Source organism: Hyla sarda, chromosome 13, assembly GCF_029499605.1.
Source record: "Hyla sarda isolate aHylSar1 chromosome 13, aHylSar1.hap1, whole genome shotgun sequence".
Taxonomy (NCBI): Eukaryota; Metazoa; Chordata; class Amphibia; order Anura; family Hylidae; genus Hyla; species Hyla sarda.
The window spans coordinates 9,810,269-9,826,395 of NC_079201.1; the positions used below are offsets into that span (position 1 = coordinate 9,810,269).

Sequence of the window (16,127 nt, forward strand, 5' to 3'; positions counted from 1 at the left end):
AGCCTGCATTTCCGTTCTCATAGGCGGCAATGTATTTCTGAGCAGATCATTTGGCAGATCCACTCAGAAGTTGCATTGCTGTCTATGTGGTTAGCAATGCAGTCCGCATGGTCCTAGTGCTGACCGCTGTATTTCCAGCGGAAATTCCGTCCGGAGATTCTGCAATGTGAACCCAGCCTACTGTGTAGTCTATGAGACTAGACGTATTGGTAAAGAAGCCTGATAAATGAACCACAGAAGCTACCGCTGCTGATGACAAGCTAAAGAGAGGGTAGAGGGGATTACATTCAGGAGGCAGCACTGTGCACATACAGTAGTAGGAGCATAAGGGACAGCTACCTATAGCTTTATTGGTGGTCAGGACTTGGAATGAAGCTTTGATTTACCTTTCAGGGACAATATGAAACACCTAGAGTAGGCAGTTTAGAGCATCGGGTGCAGATCCGGAGGCTCGTGACATGGCCATGCTATGCTATGGCCATGTAAGGCTATGGCCATGTAAGGCTAAGTTTACACTGCCATTATGCTCCGTCACGTTCTGACCCAGTTTGCCCTTTTTTTTTTTGCGCTGAATGGACCCAGAACGGGTCGGATCGCAACTGACACCACCTGATCCCTATGAATCCTATTGACTTTAAAGGGGTACTCCGCTGCTCAGCGTAAACGCTGGAGCTGGCGCCGGGAAATCGTGATGTCATAGCCCGCCCCCTCATGCCGTCACTTCACGCCCCCTCAATGCAAGTCTATGGGTGGAGGCGTGACGGCTGTCACGCCCTCTCCCATAGACTTGCATTGAGGGGGCAGGGTGTGACGTCACGAGGTGGCGGGGTTATGATGTCACAAGCTCCCGGCGCCGGCTCCAGCGTTCGGAACAGTTTGCCTCAAACGCTGAGCAGTGGAGTACCCCTTTAATGGAGCTTGTTGGGTGTAAGGTATTTTACAGGAGCTGAGCAGAGAAGAAAGTAGGACATGCAGTATTTTTGTCTCCACTCATCTCCCGTCCTTTCTATGGACTGATTGACAGAGCTCCCTTTAGCGGAGCACTCCGGCAGTGTGAACGAGCCCTTATCTGCTAATATGCAATAGATATTCTAATGACAATAATGTCCATGCTACAGTACACACAAATAGATTACCATGATGAAGCGGAGGATCCTGTTTTGCAGATCCATGGGTAGATTGTACTTGGGGTTGAGCAGTTTGGCCAGAACGTCCTTACAGAATTCCTTCTTTAGGATCAAGGACTGAAATGTTGTGTTGCAGTTCTGCATGCACATTTCCAATAGCTGAATGGCAGAGAAAGTACAAAGACACCATTAAGAAACACTAAAGGATCACTAAATCCCAGACCTGTTCTCCGAGGCTCCGAACACCAAAGGCAAAATATATTGGTTACTGCCGCCATGACCTTGTACTGAAGCTTTGTTAGACTATTATGGCAGCCTGCTGAAGAACGGAGAAAACTTCTCTAATATAAGGACTCGGCCGTCATAGTTTGGTTTTACCTGGGTCCAGGATACATCAAAACTAGAACCCACCTTCTGTTAAGTCAATGGGGGCATCTGTGATGTGTTATCCATGCACAGCTCACTGTTAATGATTGGGCCACAACAACCTGCGAGGGTTCCTGCTGAGCACATGCAAGTGTCCACTGTGCAGTCTAGGAGACTAGACGTACTGGTACAGAAGCCTGATAAATGAACCACAGAAGCTACCGCTGCTGATGATGAGCTAAAGAGAGGGTAGCGGGGATTACATTCAGGAGGCAGCACTGTGCACATACAGTAGTAAGAGCACAAGGGACAGCTACCTATAGCTTTATTGGTGGTCAGGACTTGGAATGAAGCTTTGATTTACCTTTCAGGGACAATATGAAACACCTAGAGTAGGCAGACAAGATAACAGATTCCAGTTACACAGCCCAGGCTCTCTGTCTCCTGCACATAGCACTAGCTAAGCCCTGCCCCCGCTTGTGAGTTCTGTCTTGGTCTCTCTGAAACAGACTGAGCCTAACAACAGTCAGTGGGACACGTTGTGGCAAAGACTTTTGAGCTTTTTCCTGGGAAAAGGAGTCATTTTTGGTAACTAAAGGGATTTACAAATCAGTTGACAACCCCTGTGCTGTAAAATAGTTGACAACCCCTGTGCTGTAAAGTATAAATCATTATATACCTTTAGGTGTAAGTGATACTTACAGAAAGTGAATACCTGACTTCTTTCTGATTGTAGTTTTTGCTTATTCTTTTTTTTAAAGCTTTGACTGCTTCCCGGGGCCTAAAACAGAAAATTGTGTATATTATTTTATAGTGAAAGGCTACAAATCCAAGTCGAAACTGAACTGATACTAAAGTCGCCTAAACACGACGACCCCGGAGAGCCAACCAGTGATATATGCTATGACTAAGGGCTCGACTACAGGTCGAAATGCATCAAAAAAAGTCTTCATTGTAGTCTGGCAAGCAGCGACTTTGAAGGATGGAACGGGGTACAACGGCACTGACCAGGATGGACATGTCAGGTAAGATGAAGAAGGTTTATTGGATACAAGTGCGACACGTTTCACCACGCTTGTGCCGTTTCATCAGGCATAACAAAACAGGCTGAGGAGGAGTTTTATATACAAGATACAATTAACCCTTAGGATTAACTATTTCTTCTCCGATCGCTGAAACAGAGGGAATCATTTCAGCTCCTAATAATACACTCACGGGTTTAGGGCACACACCAATGCATAAGCCCCTATGTTAGAAATGTTATGGTTATTATTATAAATATTGTGATTCTTGGAGATAACTGTGAATGGTCATTATAGCCGTTGTGGTTGGTCATGTAGTCGGTGTCCCTCTTTATTGTTCTGCCGTCTTGTGATTTATTGGTCTTAGCGTATGATTTTATGATCTTCGTGTGGAAATGACTGGTGTCACTTCTGAGGCCCATATGAAATAAGATTTGTGCCTGATGTCTATGAGGCTTTCTAGACCCTCCAGTGCCGTCTGCCACCGGGGAACACAGAGATTGGACGACATTGATCTTCCCGTCCAGTCTTATTATCACTCAGGAGGTAATCCGTGTCAGATCTGTCTGAGAGACGCTCCGCTGCCTCCCAATGTATTTGACTGCCTGTAATTGTTGGCCATGGGAGGGTGGGGGGTTGGTTTGAGGGACATTTGGCTAAATGACTGCAGTAGGAGACACGCTGCTTGATTTTTAAAGGCCATATGGTTTCGCAACTAAGGCTACAGATTGATCGGTCGGAGTCCCACCGGTCAGGAGAATGAGCGGGGGTAATCACGTGGTACCGCAATTTACTCCCCGGCTCTTAGTGATTTTTGTCTACCTGTCCCATCGACTTATAATGGAGCATCGAATCAAGAATAATCCAGAATATTTAATCCTCTATCATCAATGTTGTCCCATTAATGTTTTGTTAAATGGATTCTACTGTACATTTGTTATTATTATGTTCAGAGATGAGATCTTGCAGTTTCCATTCTGGCCACTAGGCCTTAAAGGGGTACTCCGCCCCTAGACATCTTATCCACTATCCAAAGGATACGGCACAAGATGTCTGATCGTGTAGGTCCCACCGGTGGGACCCCCGCAATCTCTGTGCTGCACCCGGCATTCGTTTAGAGCGTCAGGTTCAGTGACAGAGGCTCATGACTTCATGGCCACGCCCCGCTTGTGACGTCTCAGCCACGCCCCCTCAATGCAAGTCTATGGGAGGAGGCATCACGCCCCCTCCCATAGACTTGGATTGAGGGGGCATGGCCGTAAAATCACCAATGGGGTGTGACCGTGACATCACAAGTCTCCCCCCCTCATCGCCAGTCATCCGGCAAGGAGCAAAGTATGCCCCATGCACCGGATGTCTGGAGTGCTGCAACCGAGATCGCAGGGATCCCAGCGGTGGGACCCCCCGATCATACATCTTTTCCCCTATCCTTTGGATAATGGATAAGATATCTAGGGGAGGAGAAGCCCTTTAAACTAAGCTGAGACTTCCTATTATGTCTACGGTGATAAGGAGGGGGCCGCCGGGAATTGACTTGTACAGTATTACAGTAGATAGATGACGCTTAGAGCTCATCCTCCCCCTCTCTGTGAAATGAACTCTTGAAAGGTCACAGAGCATGCCCAGATACCTTTCCCGTTCATGTCAATTGTTGCCTATGTCCATGACACTTTCTGTAAGGCATATCTCTAAATGCTGTTAAAAACAGTTCAGGCAAGATGGCTGAACCCATAATAATGTACTTAAGGCAATAAAACAAATTACAGTCAGAAAATAGAAAACAGGATAGAAATAAAGAACATGTTTTAAAGGGGTTCTTCACTGCCCCAGCATACAGAACATTTTGTCGTGACCACGCCCCCTCATGATGTCACGGCCATGCACACTCAATGCGAGTCTATGGGAGGGGGCGTGACGGCCGTCACGCCCCCTCCCATAGACTTGCATTGAGGGGGCGTGGCATGATGTCATTACCCCGCTGCCTGTACAGTGGAGTACCCCTTTAATATCTGTCTAAAATCAGAAAAATTATCTATCATACTTTCCCTTTAACCCTATATTGTCCTAGAGTGAAGCTTTGTCCAAACACATTTACTTATCTTGCTGAAACCCCCTGTCCTGTAGATAGAGTTCCCCTTTAAGACATCTGTGTACTCACCCATCGGCTGTGGTGTTGATGGCATCGCAGATATTCATAAACTGGCCCCAGTCTTCTGACTTGTTTGAGGAAATTGTGTGAATTTCTATAACAAATGTATTACCGGTTAATTTTAAAAGCAAAAGTACTCTACAAGAAAGGGAAGAGTTCTTTGAGTTTTTGGGTACAGTATTCTGTAATAATGCATTTCCATACAAACAGCTCCTATACCTGTATTTAATCCATAAAGGCTACACACATATGGAAGCGATGATTTCTACAAATCTTTGTGGTTACATAGTTGTTAGTAGTTTCAGGCTGTAATCTTCTTCCTTCATTCATTATCTGATCCCTTAGATACAATTTGCAACCTGCTCCTAGTTTCAGACTGTTCTCACGTGGGCCTGACCCTCCCAGTAATACATGCGGGGTGTGAGCTTTATGTGTCCAGGATGTTATTGTCTTCAGTAGCTCTCAGGTACCAGTACAGTTTAGTTCCTGTATAGCATACATGTTCTACAGCCACTTAAAGGGGAACTCTGGTGGAAAAATTGGCCCCAGAAAGTTAAAGGGGTTCTCCGGTGCTTAGACATCTTATCCCCTACCCAAAGGATAGAGGATAAGATGCCTGATCGTGGGAGTCCCGCCGCTGGGGACCCATGGGATCTTGCACGCGACCACAGGGCCGACAGCGTGTGATGTCACGCCTCCGCCCCGTGTGATGTCACACTCCGCCCCTCAATGCAAGCCTACAGGAGGGGGCGTGATAGCTATCACACGGGGGCGGAGGCGTGACGTCACACGCCGCCGGCCCAGTGATCGACAGTAATCAGACCTGGAGCAAACACGCTCCGGGGACTGATTACAAACGGGGTGCCGCGTGCAAGATCCCTGGGGTTCCCAGCGGCGGGACTCCCGTGATCAGGCATCTTAATCCTTCCAGTTCTTATCAGCTGCTGTATGCTCCACAGAAAGTGGTGTAGTTTAGTTCTTTCCAGTCTGACCACAGTGCTCTCTGCTACCGCCTCTGTCCGTGTCAGTAACTGTCAGTAACTGTCCCATAGCAAACCTCTCCTGCTCTGTACAGCTCCTGACATGGACAGAGATGTCAGCAGAGAGCGCTTCCTGTGGAACACAGTAGCCAGGAGCAGTTGTGTGTGAAGCAGCTTTGGGTGTGTCCCTTTTTGTGTTTCTCCAGAGTTCCAGAGGCAGAGCAGGTGATTCACCAACCTTTCCCAGGGGTGTGGCAGGCTCCTTGGGAGAGTTTTCCCTGCATGGAGCCCCTGGCCTCCACTCCCCGTTCTTCCAGGCTGGCGGGGGGTGGAGAGAAAACAGCGACAGCCATTTTTCCGGCCGGAGGAAGAAGATCTGGCAGAGTCTGCAGCAATGCAGGCTCGGCTCCTCCGGCAATGGGTGCCAGCCAGAGATCCAGTGGAAGGAAGGCGAGGAGGCAAAGTATTGAGTTGTGGGCTGAGAGAGGGCCCGAAGAATCCAGCGAGACCTACTGCTCCCGCATGACCGCACGGTTTGCGGAATACGACCGCTGCGGTAGGGAGCTTAGGTTGATGAGAGAGGACCTGCGTGGAGCCCAGAATCTGGCATGCTCTGGGTCCAAAAAGAATAAACTGGAACAGAAAAAGAGGATTGCAGCCCTGAAGAAAGACATTGCAAAGATGGAGGAGAGGAGAGCAGAGATCCTGGAGGGAAGCGGTCTCTTCAGGGAGAAGATGGAGAACCGGGATCGGTTTGCCGCCATGAAATCCCCAGGTAAGGTGGAGGTGGATGATGGGGAGAGTAGTGGCGGTGAAGAAAGAGAGGATGGTGGTGTTGGTGTAAAGGAGGAGGAGGTGGAGGAGAAGAAGTTGGAGGAAAGTGTACAGGTTGTGGAGGATGATGTATTGCCTGACCCTACTCCCTGTGACACCCAGACCACTAAGACTCAGGACAGCTACATAGAGCCGGCTCAGGTGGCACTACCGCTAAGCGATAGTGAGGATGATGATGTGGAGAGTGAGGCTGGGGGATTGCTGAGGGCTATAGTGATGCAGGAGTCCCCAGCCCACCTCCAGAATTTTACATTTGGTGATGACCAGTGTGATGACACATTAGTAAAAAGAAAGGCAAAAAAACAGAAGACCCAGGAAACTGTGCATTATGTGTTCCGTCCTTTCCAGCAGTCTGGGCCAGCTGCAAAGCTGGTTCAGGCTGCTGGGTCCTCTAAACTGCCAGACTCCGTTTCTGTGGTGGAACGGAGCCAGCATGGGGGATACAGCATGGCGTCAGTAAAAGCTGCAGACGCAATAGATGTGAAGCCTGCCCATCCTGCTGGTAGGGAGGGGCAGGATGGGCTCATGGTGGGCAGCGCGAGTTATGCCCCTGGGTGCTCGGGGGGCGGTTCCCCGAGTACTGTGGGCATTACCGGCACTGCAAGGCACTCCCCTGTGAGGGGGGGGAGTGTCCGGGCGCCGGGATTATCCACAGAGCCTGTGAAGTCGGGTGAAGCAGGTGCTGGCGCTGTGGGAGGAGCTGGGGTGCGCCCGGTGGGGCAGTCCCAGAATCAGGATGTGATAGCAGCCATGAAGGAGAAGCCATCGGCGTCGACCCCAGCAGCGGCTAAGCCAGCACAAAGGGCTTTACTAAAGCCAGCCATACTACAAGTCCCAGCCAGCCCAGAATTTGTTAGTCAGGACAAGAATGTAGGATGTGATATTGATGGGTGTAGTAGTGTTGTGGGTGAGAGGAGTGTATGTGGGAGTGTCAGTGGAGTGAATGTTGATGGGAGTGGTAATAGTATGGCTGGAAATAAAGAGGTTGAGAGTTGTGGTGTGAATGGTGTTGTAAGTGGTTCTGGCTCTGGGTCTGGTCCGGCTGCCCCCCCGGCAGTGACTGCTCCCAGGAGCTATGCTAATGTCGCTGCCGGGGGTTCAGGGGGGTCCCCGTCTCCGTCCGGCCCTGGGGGCCATTTGCAACAGCGCCTCCTGGAGGCTCTACGCAGGGGTGACAGGTCGATCCAGGTAGAGGGAAGGGGTGAGGTCGACCTGTCTTTCTGGATAGAGAGGCACGGTTTGGGGGCTTTCCGAGAGCGGAATGGGGAGGTGGTCTGGTCCCTCCCGACAACCGGGCAGGACAATAACCGTAGGAATGTGGTCCGTCTGATTTGGAGGGGCGAGGATGCGTGCCCACCTCGCGCTAAAGTGGTTGAGCTCCTCCTTCAGATGGAATTCAGGGCGAGTGACATCTTTGCCCTGATTCACCCCTACGGATCGTCTGAGTTTGACGTCAGTTTCGTTCGGCCGGAGGGGCTCGAACTCTTCTGGTCGAATTACGAAGTGGCAAAAAACGAGCCCGGCTGGCGGGATTTCGCCGTAAAGGCGATTTCCCGTCAGAATGCTGTCAAGAAGGTGACCGTTTTGACCCGTAACGAGTCACTTTCTTGTTATGACATCATGACCTGGCTCGGACGGTATGGGGATGTGACGGACATGCCCAAGAAAAACTTGGATGAGCACGGGATCTGGTCCGGGGCCTGGACGTTTTCCGTCAAACTCAAGCGTTCAGGGAGTACGGTTGCCCACATTCCGTCAGCCGCCTTCCTTGGACGTGATAGGATCCAGGTCTTCTACCAGGGGCAGCCTAAGGTCTGTCACAGGTGTGGCAGCCCCACCCACTTTAGTGCAGCCTGTACTGTACAGGTCTGCGCTTTGTGTGGTGGGGTGGGACATCTGGCCGCATCCTGTAGGCAGATCCGGTGCCACCTGTGTGGTGTCCTTGGGCACCCATTTAGCCGTTGTCCTAGCGCCTTCGCCCGTGCAGCGGCCGCTCCGGCTGAGGAGAGCTGTGAAGTTGCCTCGGCCGGGGAGGGTATGGGCAGGGATGGGGGTGCAACAGGGCTCGTGAGGAGGAAAAAGGGCCCCGCCAAACTAAGGCGGGAGGAAAATCGTAGAAGGAGTAGGGAGCTGGAGAGTGCCCAGGTGACGGGGGTAGCTCTGGCCTCTGCTCCTGAATGCGGCCCTGTAACCGCTGAAGCCCTGGAGGAGGATGTGCTGGATGGGGAGATCAGGAGGCTTCACAGAGAGGAAGGCAATATGGCCGACCCTTCCGATTCCTCCCACTATGAAAGTGTGGATGAGGAGAGTGGGGAGAGGCCTAAAAAGAAAGACAAGGGCAAAAGGAAAGGGAGAAAGAAGAGGTCAGAGCCCTCTGTTCCTTGTACTACGGGCCAGGTTCAAAACGGAAGCCTGACTGCCCCCCCTCTGGTTGACCTGTCAAACCGGTACCTCGTCCTCGATACCATCTCCTCCCCCTCCTTGGCTGGGGGGGGTGAGGGCGAGGTGCCTAGGGAGAAAGAGCCTCTGGGAGGAACTGGGCCCTGTCCTATTGAGGCACCTTCCTCAGAGGGCAGGGCTAGACCGGGGCCGGACGGAGACGGGGATAATATGGATCTATCTGAATCGAAAAAAAGATCCAAGAGTGGTCCTGCCCTCTCGTCTTCTTCGGGGGATGAGGGGGCAAAAAAGAAGGGAAAACAAAAGTAAAGGGTGTGGCCGTCTAATTTAATCACCCTGTATGGCGGCACTCACCCCATTGACGCTGGCATCTATTAATTGTGCCAGCATAAAGTCGGATACGGCTAGATTCGCAGCCTTTGATTTTCTTGGCCGCGTTGAAGCCGACATTTTCTTTTTACAGGAGACCAGGTTGTCAGATCTAGCCTCTCTGGTAAAAGCCAGAAGAGAGTGGAGGCGCGGTCCCTCCCACTGGTCTCTTGCGGCTGAGCCGTATAGTGGGGTGGCGGTCCTTTTTACCGCTCCTGTTGAATGCCGACGGGTTATTGAATTAGAAATGGGGAGGTGCCTGATCTTAGATGTCTTCATGAAGGGACAAGAGCTCCGGCTCATTAACATATACGCCCCGCAAAGTAAGCGGGGCCGTAAAGATCTCTTTATGAGGATTAAGCCCTTTCTTTTTACGAGTCGGCAGGTGATCTTTGGAGGGGACTTCAATAATGTCACGAGGTCCCAAGATAGGAGAGGCTCCAATAGTCCGCTGACTTGCGATAGTGTGGCGCTGATTAGCATAGCTAGAGAAGCTCGCCTAGAGGATGCCCACATCCGGAGCCCCTCGGGCCACGCGGGTTTCACCTATCATCAAGGTAGTCGCAGGTCTAGGATAGATAGGTTTTATTTAAAGGAGGAAGCCGTCTCTTCTGCAGTGTCCGTGGTTGAGGTGGAGTTCTCCGATCACTGTATGATTTTGTTTTCCCTGAATGTTTCAGAAACCCCCCGGATGGGAAAAGGTTATTGGAAGCTGAATTCGTCCCTCCTGGAGGAAGCGGAGATAAGACAGTCCTTTGAGGATTTTCTTCAGAGTCAGGTACCTTTACTGGGCCTATGTAGTAGTAAGTCAGAGTGGTGGGAGATATTCAAGAAGCGGGTTGCGGGGTTCTTCCGCCAGCTCTCGAGCCTCAGGTCCCTGAACAGGTATCGCCTGTATCAGGGTCTGAGGAGGAAACTCGAGCTTCTTGTCTCGACTGGAGGTAGCCGAGAGGATATCTCCAGAGTGAAGTCCTTGCTGATGAGGTGTCAGTACGATAGGCACGCATCTTTGGTTTTTGAGAGGGATTTCGGGAAGTACCGCTCGCCCGACCCTTACAGAAACTGTAAGATGTCAGTGAGTAGTAAAGTCATTTCAGGACTGATTGATAGTACAGGATCTCTGAATCGGTCCAGATCAGGGATCTTGGAGATCGTCAGATCCTTCTACTCTCACCTCTTGGGAAGGAAGGATCTGGATCGGGATGTGATGTCGGGTTTCCTGGCTGAAACCATTCCTGAGCCAGGGGTAGACCCCTCTCTTGGCGTTTTGGCAGAAGAGATCAGGGAAGAGGAAGTGAGACTGGCGATCGAGGGGCTTGCCCCCAAGAAGTCACCAGGTCCGGATGGCTTAACATCTGAGTGGTACAGGACCTTTAAGGAGTCTTTAGCTCCCCTCTTGACTGAGGTATTCAATGAGTGTCTCTCCTCGGGCACTCTGCCAAAGTCAATGAGGAGGTCAGCCCTGATTCTTCTCTCAAAGGGTAAAGATCCCAGCCGTATTGAGAATTGGAGACCCATAGCTCTTCTCAATACGGACAGGAAGCTTCTGGCCAAGATACTGTTTAATCGGCTGGTGAAGTTTGCACCCCGGCTCCTTTCGGGGGCCCAGCACTGCACTGTTCCAGGCCGAAGCACCTTAAGTGCTGTCCTTAGTGTCAGGGAGGCAGTGGAGCGGAGTAGTGCGGGTTTCTGGAAGGGGTACTTGCTGTCCTTGGATCAGGCCAAAGCATTTGATCGGGTGAACCACGAGTACCTCTGGTCCGTCCTCCTGAGATATGGCTTACCGAGTACTTTTGTTAATTGGCTTAAGATCTTGTATGCAGGGGCAGAGAGTTTCCCACTGGTGAACGGGTGGTCTGGCCACTCTTTTGGAGTGGGGTCTGGAGTCCGTCAGGGTTGTCCTTTGAGCCCGCTGTTATATGTGTTCGCGATCGATCCCTTCCTTAGGAGGGTGAGTTGCGGACCGTTGGTGGGAGTCGGGATGAGTTTGGCGGAGCCGGGGGCCATCCAGGGGGTAGTGGCGTACGCCGACGATGTCACTATTTTCGTCTCCTCGAGAGAGGGGGTTGATGTGGTGATGTCGGAGGTGGAACGCTACTCGGAGGCATCCGGGTCTAAGATCAACCGGGATAAGTGTGAGAGTCTCTGGCTGGGAGGGGGGGATCCCACGTTTGATCTCCCGGACACCCTTCCAGGGCCCCAAGAATCAGCAAAAGTCTTAGGCATCACATTTGGCCAGGATGATTATCCCACCAAAAACTGGGATGGTAAGCTCCAGGATGCCACTCAGAAGGTGGACCAGTGGAAGGGTTGGTCTTTGACCCTCAGGGAAAGGGTACACCTGATCAAATCGTACCTGCTCCCCTTGTTTATCTATCTGGGCAGCGTATGTATCTTGCCAGAGGCTTACTACACTAGGATCTACAGCCTGTTTTTTCAACTGTTATGGGGGAACAGGATGAACCTAGTCAAGAGGGAGGTTACGTACCGCACGAGGAGACTAGGGGGTTTATCTATGGTAAACCCTGTGGTGTTCTTAACAAACACCTTTTTAAAAGCTAACATCTCAAACCTCTGGTCAGAGAGGGCTCCTCCGTGGGTACTCTCCTGCAGGGAATGGTTTCGGCCTTTCTTCCAGGAATGGGAGACAGGAGGGCAAGTGAAGGACCTCCGTACGCCCCATGGATATCTTCCGGCTTACGCTACCCCGACTCTGAAGGCGATACGTCGGTGGGGTCTGGGAGTGTGGGAGATCAGGACCCAGTCAAGGCAGTTCCTTGACAAACGGGTTCTGTTGACCCACTTCCAGAGGCCTCTGGCACTCAGGGACTGCCCAGGTCGGGATCTGAGGGTGGGGTTGTACCTTTTAAACATGAAAAGGATCCCCCAGAAGTTTTGGGACTTGGCCTGGCGCTGCTTTCAGGGGAAGCTATATGTAAGGGACAACCTGAAGTGCAGGAACTCTGATGACCGGGGATGTCCCCGAGAAGAGTGTGGGGACACGCTGGAAAGCATGGACCATTTCCTGCTTCATTGTCCCTTTAATATAAGGGTTTACAACCGGGTGGGCGCTTCCATCGGCTGGAGTCAACTTGCCGGCCTTACCTATCCAGAGTGGGCTTATGGGGCATTCAGGACACTGGGTGGCCGAGACCGGGGCACTTTATTCTTAGTTAGTTTAGTGGTTAGGTACTACACGTGGAATGCACGGTGTTTAGTGTCGACCCAGCAGAAAATCCTCTCCGAGGTGGAGGTCTGTAGGAATATCACCGGTGACCTCGGGAAGATCAGGTCTTTGGAGTATGGCAGTCTTGGTACCAGTAGGGCTTCTCTCCTGTGGAGAGGGTTTTCTTTTGATGTGCCCTAGGTACTAGATCTTTTGGGTAGAGTACCTTTATTTTGGATAGGGGAAGTGTGATAGGGATAGAGATAGGGTGAGAGTAGGGTTAGCTTTAATGGAGGGATAGAATTAGGGAGAATTGTAGGGGGAGTTAGGAAAAGAGTTAAAAATTATTTTGGTGTATCAAGTCTGCCATCCTTCTTTCTGGTGGTGGGCTAATGCATGTGCACGCTAGCTTTTTTGTTTTGTTTTAAGCTGATATGGCATGAAGGGCTTACAGGCGACCAAACTTGGGCCTAAAGTGGGTTGTGGTTCAGTGTCTGTTAGTTAGTATGTATAAGTTTGTGTATAAGTTGGTTGGGTGGAGTGCTAGGTGGGGAGGGTGTATTTGTGGGTGGTGGTGTGTTTTCGTGTTTTTGGGGGACCTGACATGGGTCAGTTAAGGACAGAACTTTGTAAACTGTAGAGGAACGGTATGGACTCTGACCCATGTGCAGGAGGGGTGGTGTGGGTGAGGGCACAGTTCGAGTGTAGGGATTTCCTGTATTTTTTTTTTTTTTTTTTTTTTTTTTTTTTTTTTTTTTTTTTTTTTTGTAGGTTTCTGTAAATAGGGTGCATATATTTATGTTTATATACTATAATTTATTCATTTCTATTAGTGATTTTGTATCTATTTGGTTTTGTATCTACATCGTTTTATATTGTCTCATATTATAGTTATGGCAGTCGGACCAGTTGTTGTGTTATGTGTTTTTGTTTATTTATTTAGATTTTTAATTTTTATATTTTTTATTTATTTATTTTCCCCTTTTGTTTTGTTTCCCGAGTATGGATGGTTTTGAGTCACAGCCAGGTAGTGCTAATTTTATGTTTATGTTTAAGCCAAGTTGTGCTGTTTATTTTTATTTATTTATTTCTTTATTTTTATAATTATTATTTATTTTTTTTTTTTTTTTTTTTTTTTTACCCCCCCCCGAGTATGGATGGTTTGAGTTACAGCCAGGTAGTGCTAATTTTATGTTTATGTTTAAGCCAAGTTGTGCTGTTTTTATGTTCATTTTTGGTATGTGTGTCAGTGTGTTTTTGTTTGTTTGTTTTCTTTTTGCTTTGTAAAGCTGGGCTGGCCGGTTAGGCAGGGTTTTGTTTTTGATTTATATTATAGCTGGTTAAGCTTGTTTTTTGTTGTATTGGATAAGTTTTGTATTTTTATAATAAAAAGAGTGTCAGCAGAGAGCACTGTTCTCAGAAAGAAAATAACTACACAACCTCCTGTGGAGCACACAGCAGCTGATAAGTACTGGAAGGATTAAAATGTTTTAATAAAAGTAATTTACAAATCTGTTTTAACTTTCTGGCACCAGTTGATTTAAAAAAATTTTTTTTCCACCAGAGTACCCCTTTAAGTGTCTTTTGGCTGAGGACTGTGTGATTTCCCACTAGCTCCCCCTGGAGAGACTGCTGGGGGTATTCTCCCTTCCCTCTCTGGGCCTAAGGGTCTATTCCCACAGCAGAATTTTTGCATGCGGAATTCTGCCTCAAATGAAAGCCCAATAGACTTCAGTGGGATTCCACACTCCCATTCACACTTCCGAGTTTCACCCCTTCCCCTGCAGATGGCAGTGTCTACTTTCCTCCTATCCGCACTTTAATAGTGAACAGCCAAAGTGATCCACTCTTCCTGCAGACTTGGATGCTTTCACCATATACACATCTGATCTGCCCTGCACAATCTCCTCTTCCCCTGCCTGCTGGTATGTCTAAGGAGAATGTTTAGGGCAGTGTTTCCCAACCAGTTTGCCTCCAATTGTTGCAAAACTACAACTCCCAGCATGCCAAAGGCTGTAAGGTTTTCACACAGAAATAGATGTTTTTTGGATCTGCTGCACACACAGAAATTCAAGACTAGGCATCGGTCATGTGAGCATAGGCTAAAGCTGGCCATACATGTTAGATAGCTGTCTTTACCGATTCCCCATATACATGCATGTTTGTCTCAGCTGAGTGTGCATATACTCTGAATGAGGAGAAATTGTTAGGTTAAAGGGGTACTCCAGTGGAAAACATTTTTTTTAATCAACTGGTGCCAGAAAGTTAAACTGTAAATTACTTCTATTAAATTGTAAATTACCTCTATTAAAAAATCTTAATCCTTCCAGTACTTATCAACTGCTGTATACAACAGAGCAAGTTTTTTTCTTTTTAAATTTCTTTCCAGTCTGACCACAGTGCTCTCTGCTGACACCTCTGTCCATGTCAGGATCTGTCCAGAGCAGGAGAGATTTGCTATGGGGATTTTCTCCTGCTCTGGACAGTTCCTGTCATGGACAGAGGTGTCAGCAGAGAGCAATGTGGACAGACAGAAAAGAAAATCAAAAAGAAAAGAACTTCCTCTGTATAATACAGCAGCTGATAAGTACTGGAGGGATTAAGATTTTTAAAAAGAAGTAATTTACAAATCTGTTTAACTTTCTGGCATCAGTTGATTTAAAAAATGTGTTCTCCACGGGAGTACCCCTTTAAAGCCCAGGTAGCCCTATTGCTGAGCTGAGTTTGTCATTTTTTTGCACCTGCAATTCTATTATATGCTATAAATAATGCAAATAATAGGTCAAAGGGTTCAGCTCAGCTATTTTGACACCCTCAGCTCTGCTACATGTGACTATTACTGATGCATGAACTTGTTTGCTATGCTTTTCTTAAGCTTATCTATGTGTAAATCATGGGACCATGACACTGCTGGCAGATATCTGTAATGTGATGTAATGCCAAGAATGGAGTAGCGGAGCTCCAGAGTTCAAAGTTCACATCTGAAAGTAAAACTGGGAGTAAATAAGGGTGGAACACCGACCTAGGAGCATGTGCAGAGCCAGGCCCTGGGGACAAGTCACATGACTCCAGTCCAGTGTTAAGGATATCATGGATATGTACCACACCTGAATACATCCCACAATTTCCAAGAGGAAAGTATAGGAAGCATGAAACTGATGGCAGGTGTCACGTGATCTGGCTATATAATGCATTAAGAAAGTTTTCAGATCCTTTCAGATTTTGACATGGACATAAGTATTCAGACCCTACAGTGATCATGGTGGGGGCAGCATCATGTCTGAAAGAAACCAGGCACTGCCCATCACCTGCCCAATACCATCCCTACAGTGATCATGGTGGGGGCAGCATCATGTCTGGAGGAAACCAGGCACTGCCCATCACCTGCCCAATACCATCCCTACAGTGATCATGGTGGGGGCAGCATCATGTCTGGGGGAAACCAGGCACTGCCCATCACCTGCCAAATACCATCCCTACAGTGATCATGGTGGGAGCAGCATCATGTCTGGGGGAAACCAGGCACTGCCCATCACCTGCCCAATACCATCCCTACAGTGATCATGGTGGGGGCAGCATCATGTCTGGAGGAAACCAGGCACTGCCCATCACCTGCCCAATACCATCCCTACAGTGATCATGGTGGGGGCAGCATCATGACTGGAGGAAACCAGGTACTGTCCATCACCTGCCCAATACCATCCTTACAGTGAT

The 16,127-nt window shown here is 48.9% G+C and overlaps 2 protein-coding genes across 5 annotated transcripts in view; one reads left to right on the forward strand and one right to left on the reverse strand.

Annotated features, from left to right (window-relative positions):
• LOC130297764 (cytochrome c oxidase assembly protein COX11, mitochondrial) overlaps positions 1 to 16,127 on the forward strand; it is a 172,630-nt gene that overhangs the window by 86,695 nt on the left and 69,808 nt on the right. The window lies entirely within an intron of this gene.
• Positions 1 to 16,127, reverse strand: part of TOM1L1 (target of myb1 like 1 membrane trafficking protein) — an 81,589-nt gene that overhangs the window by 42,521 nt on the left and 22,941 nt on the right. For 2 of the 3 annotated variants that reach the window (XM_056550624.1, XM_056550622.1), the window contains exons 2-4: positions 4,674 to 4,758; positions 2,196 to 2,274; positions 1,137 to 1,286 (exon numbers count right to left, since the gene is read on the reverse strand). In XM_056550624.1, coding sequence (XP_056406599.1) covers positions 1,137 to 1,286; positions 2,196 to 2,274; positions 4,674 to 4,758 — 314 coding nt within the window. Of the gene's footprint in view, positions 1 to 1,136; positions 1,287 to 2,195; positions 2,275 to 4,673; positions 4,759 to 4,883; positions 5,249 to 16,127 lie in introns of those variants that run through there. The other variant, XM_056550625.1, reaches the window with a different exon arrangement.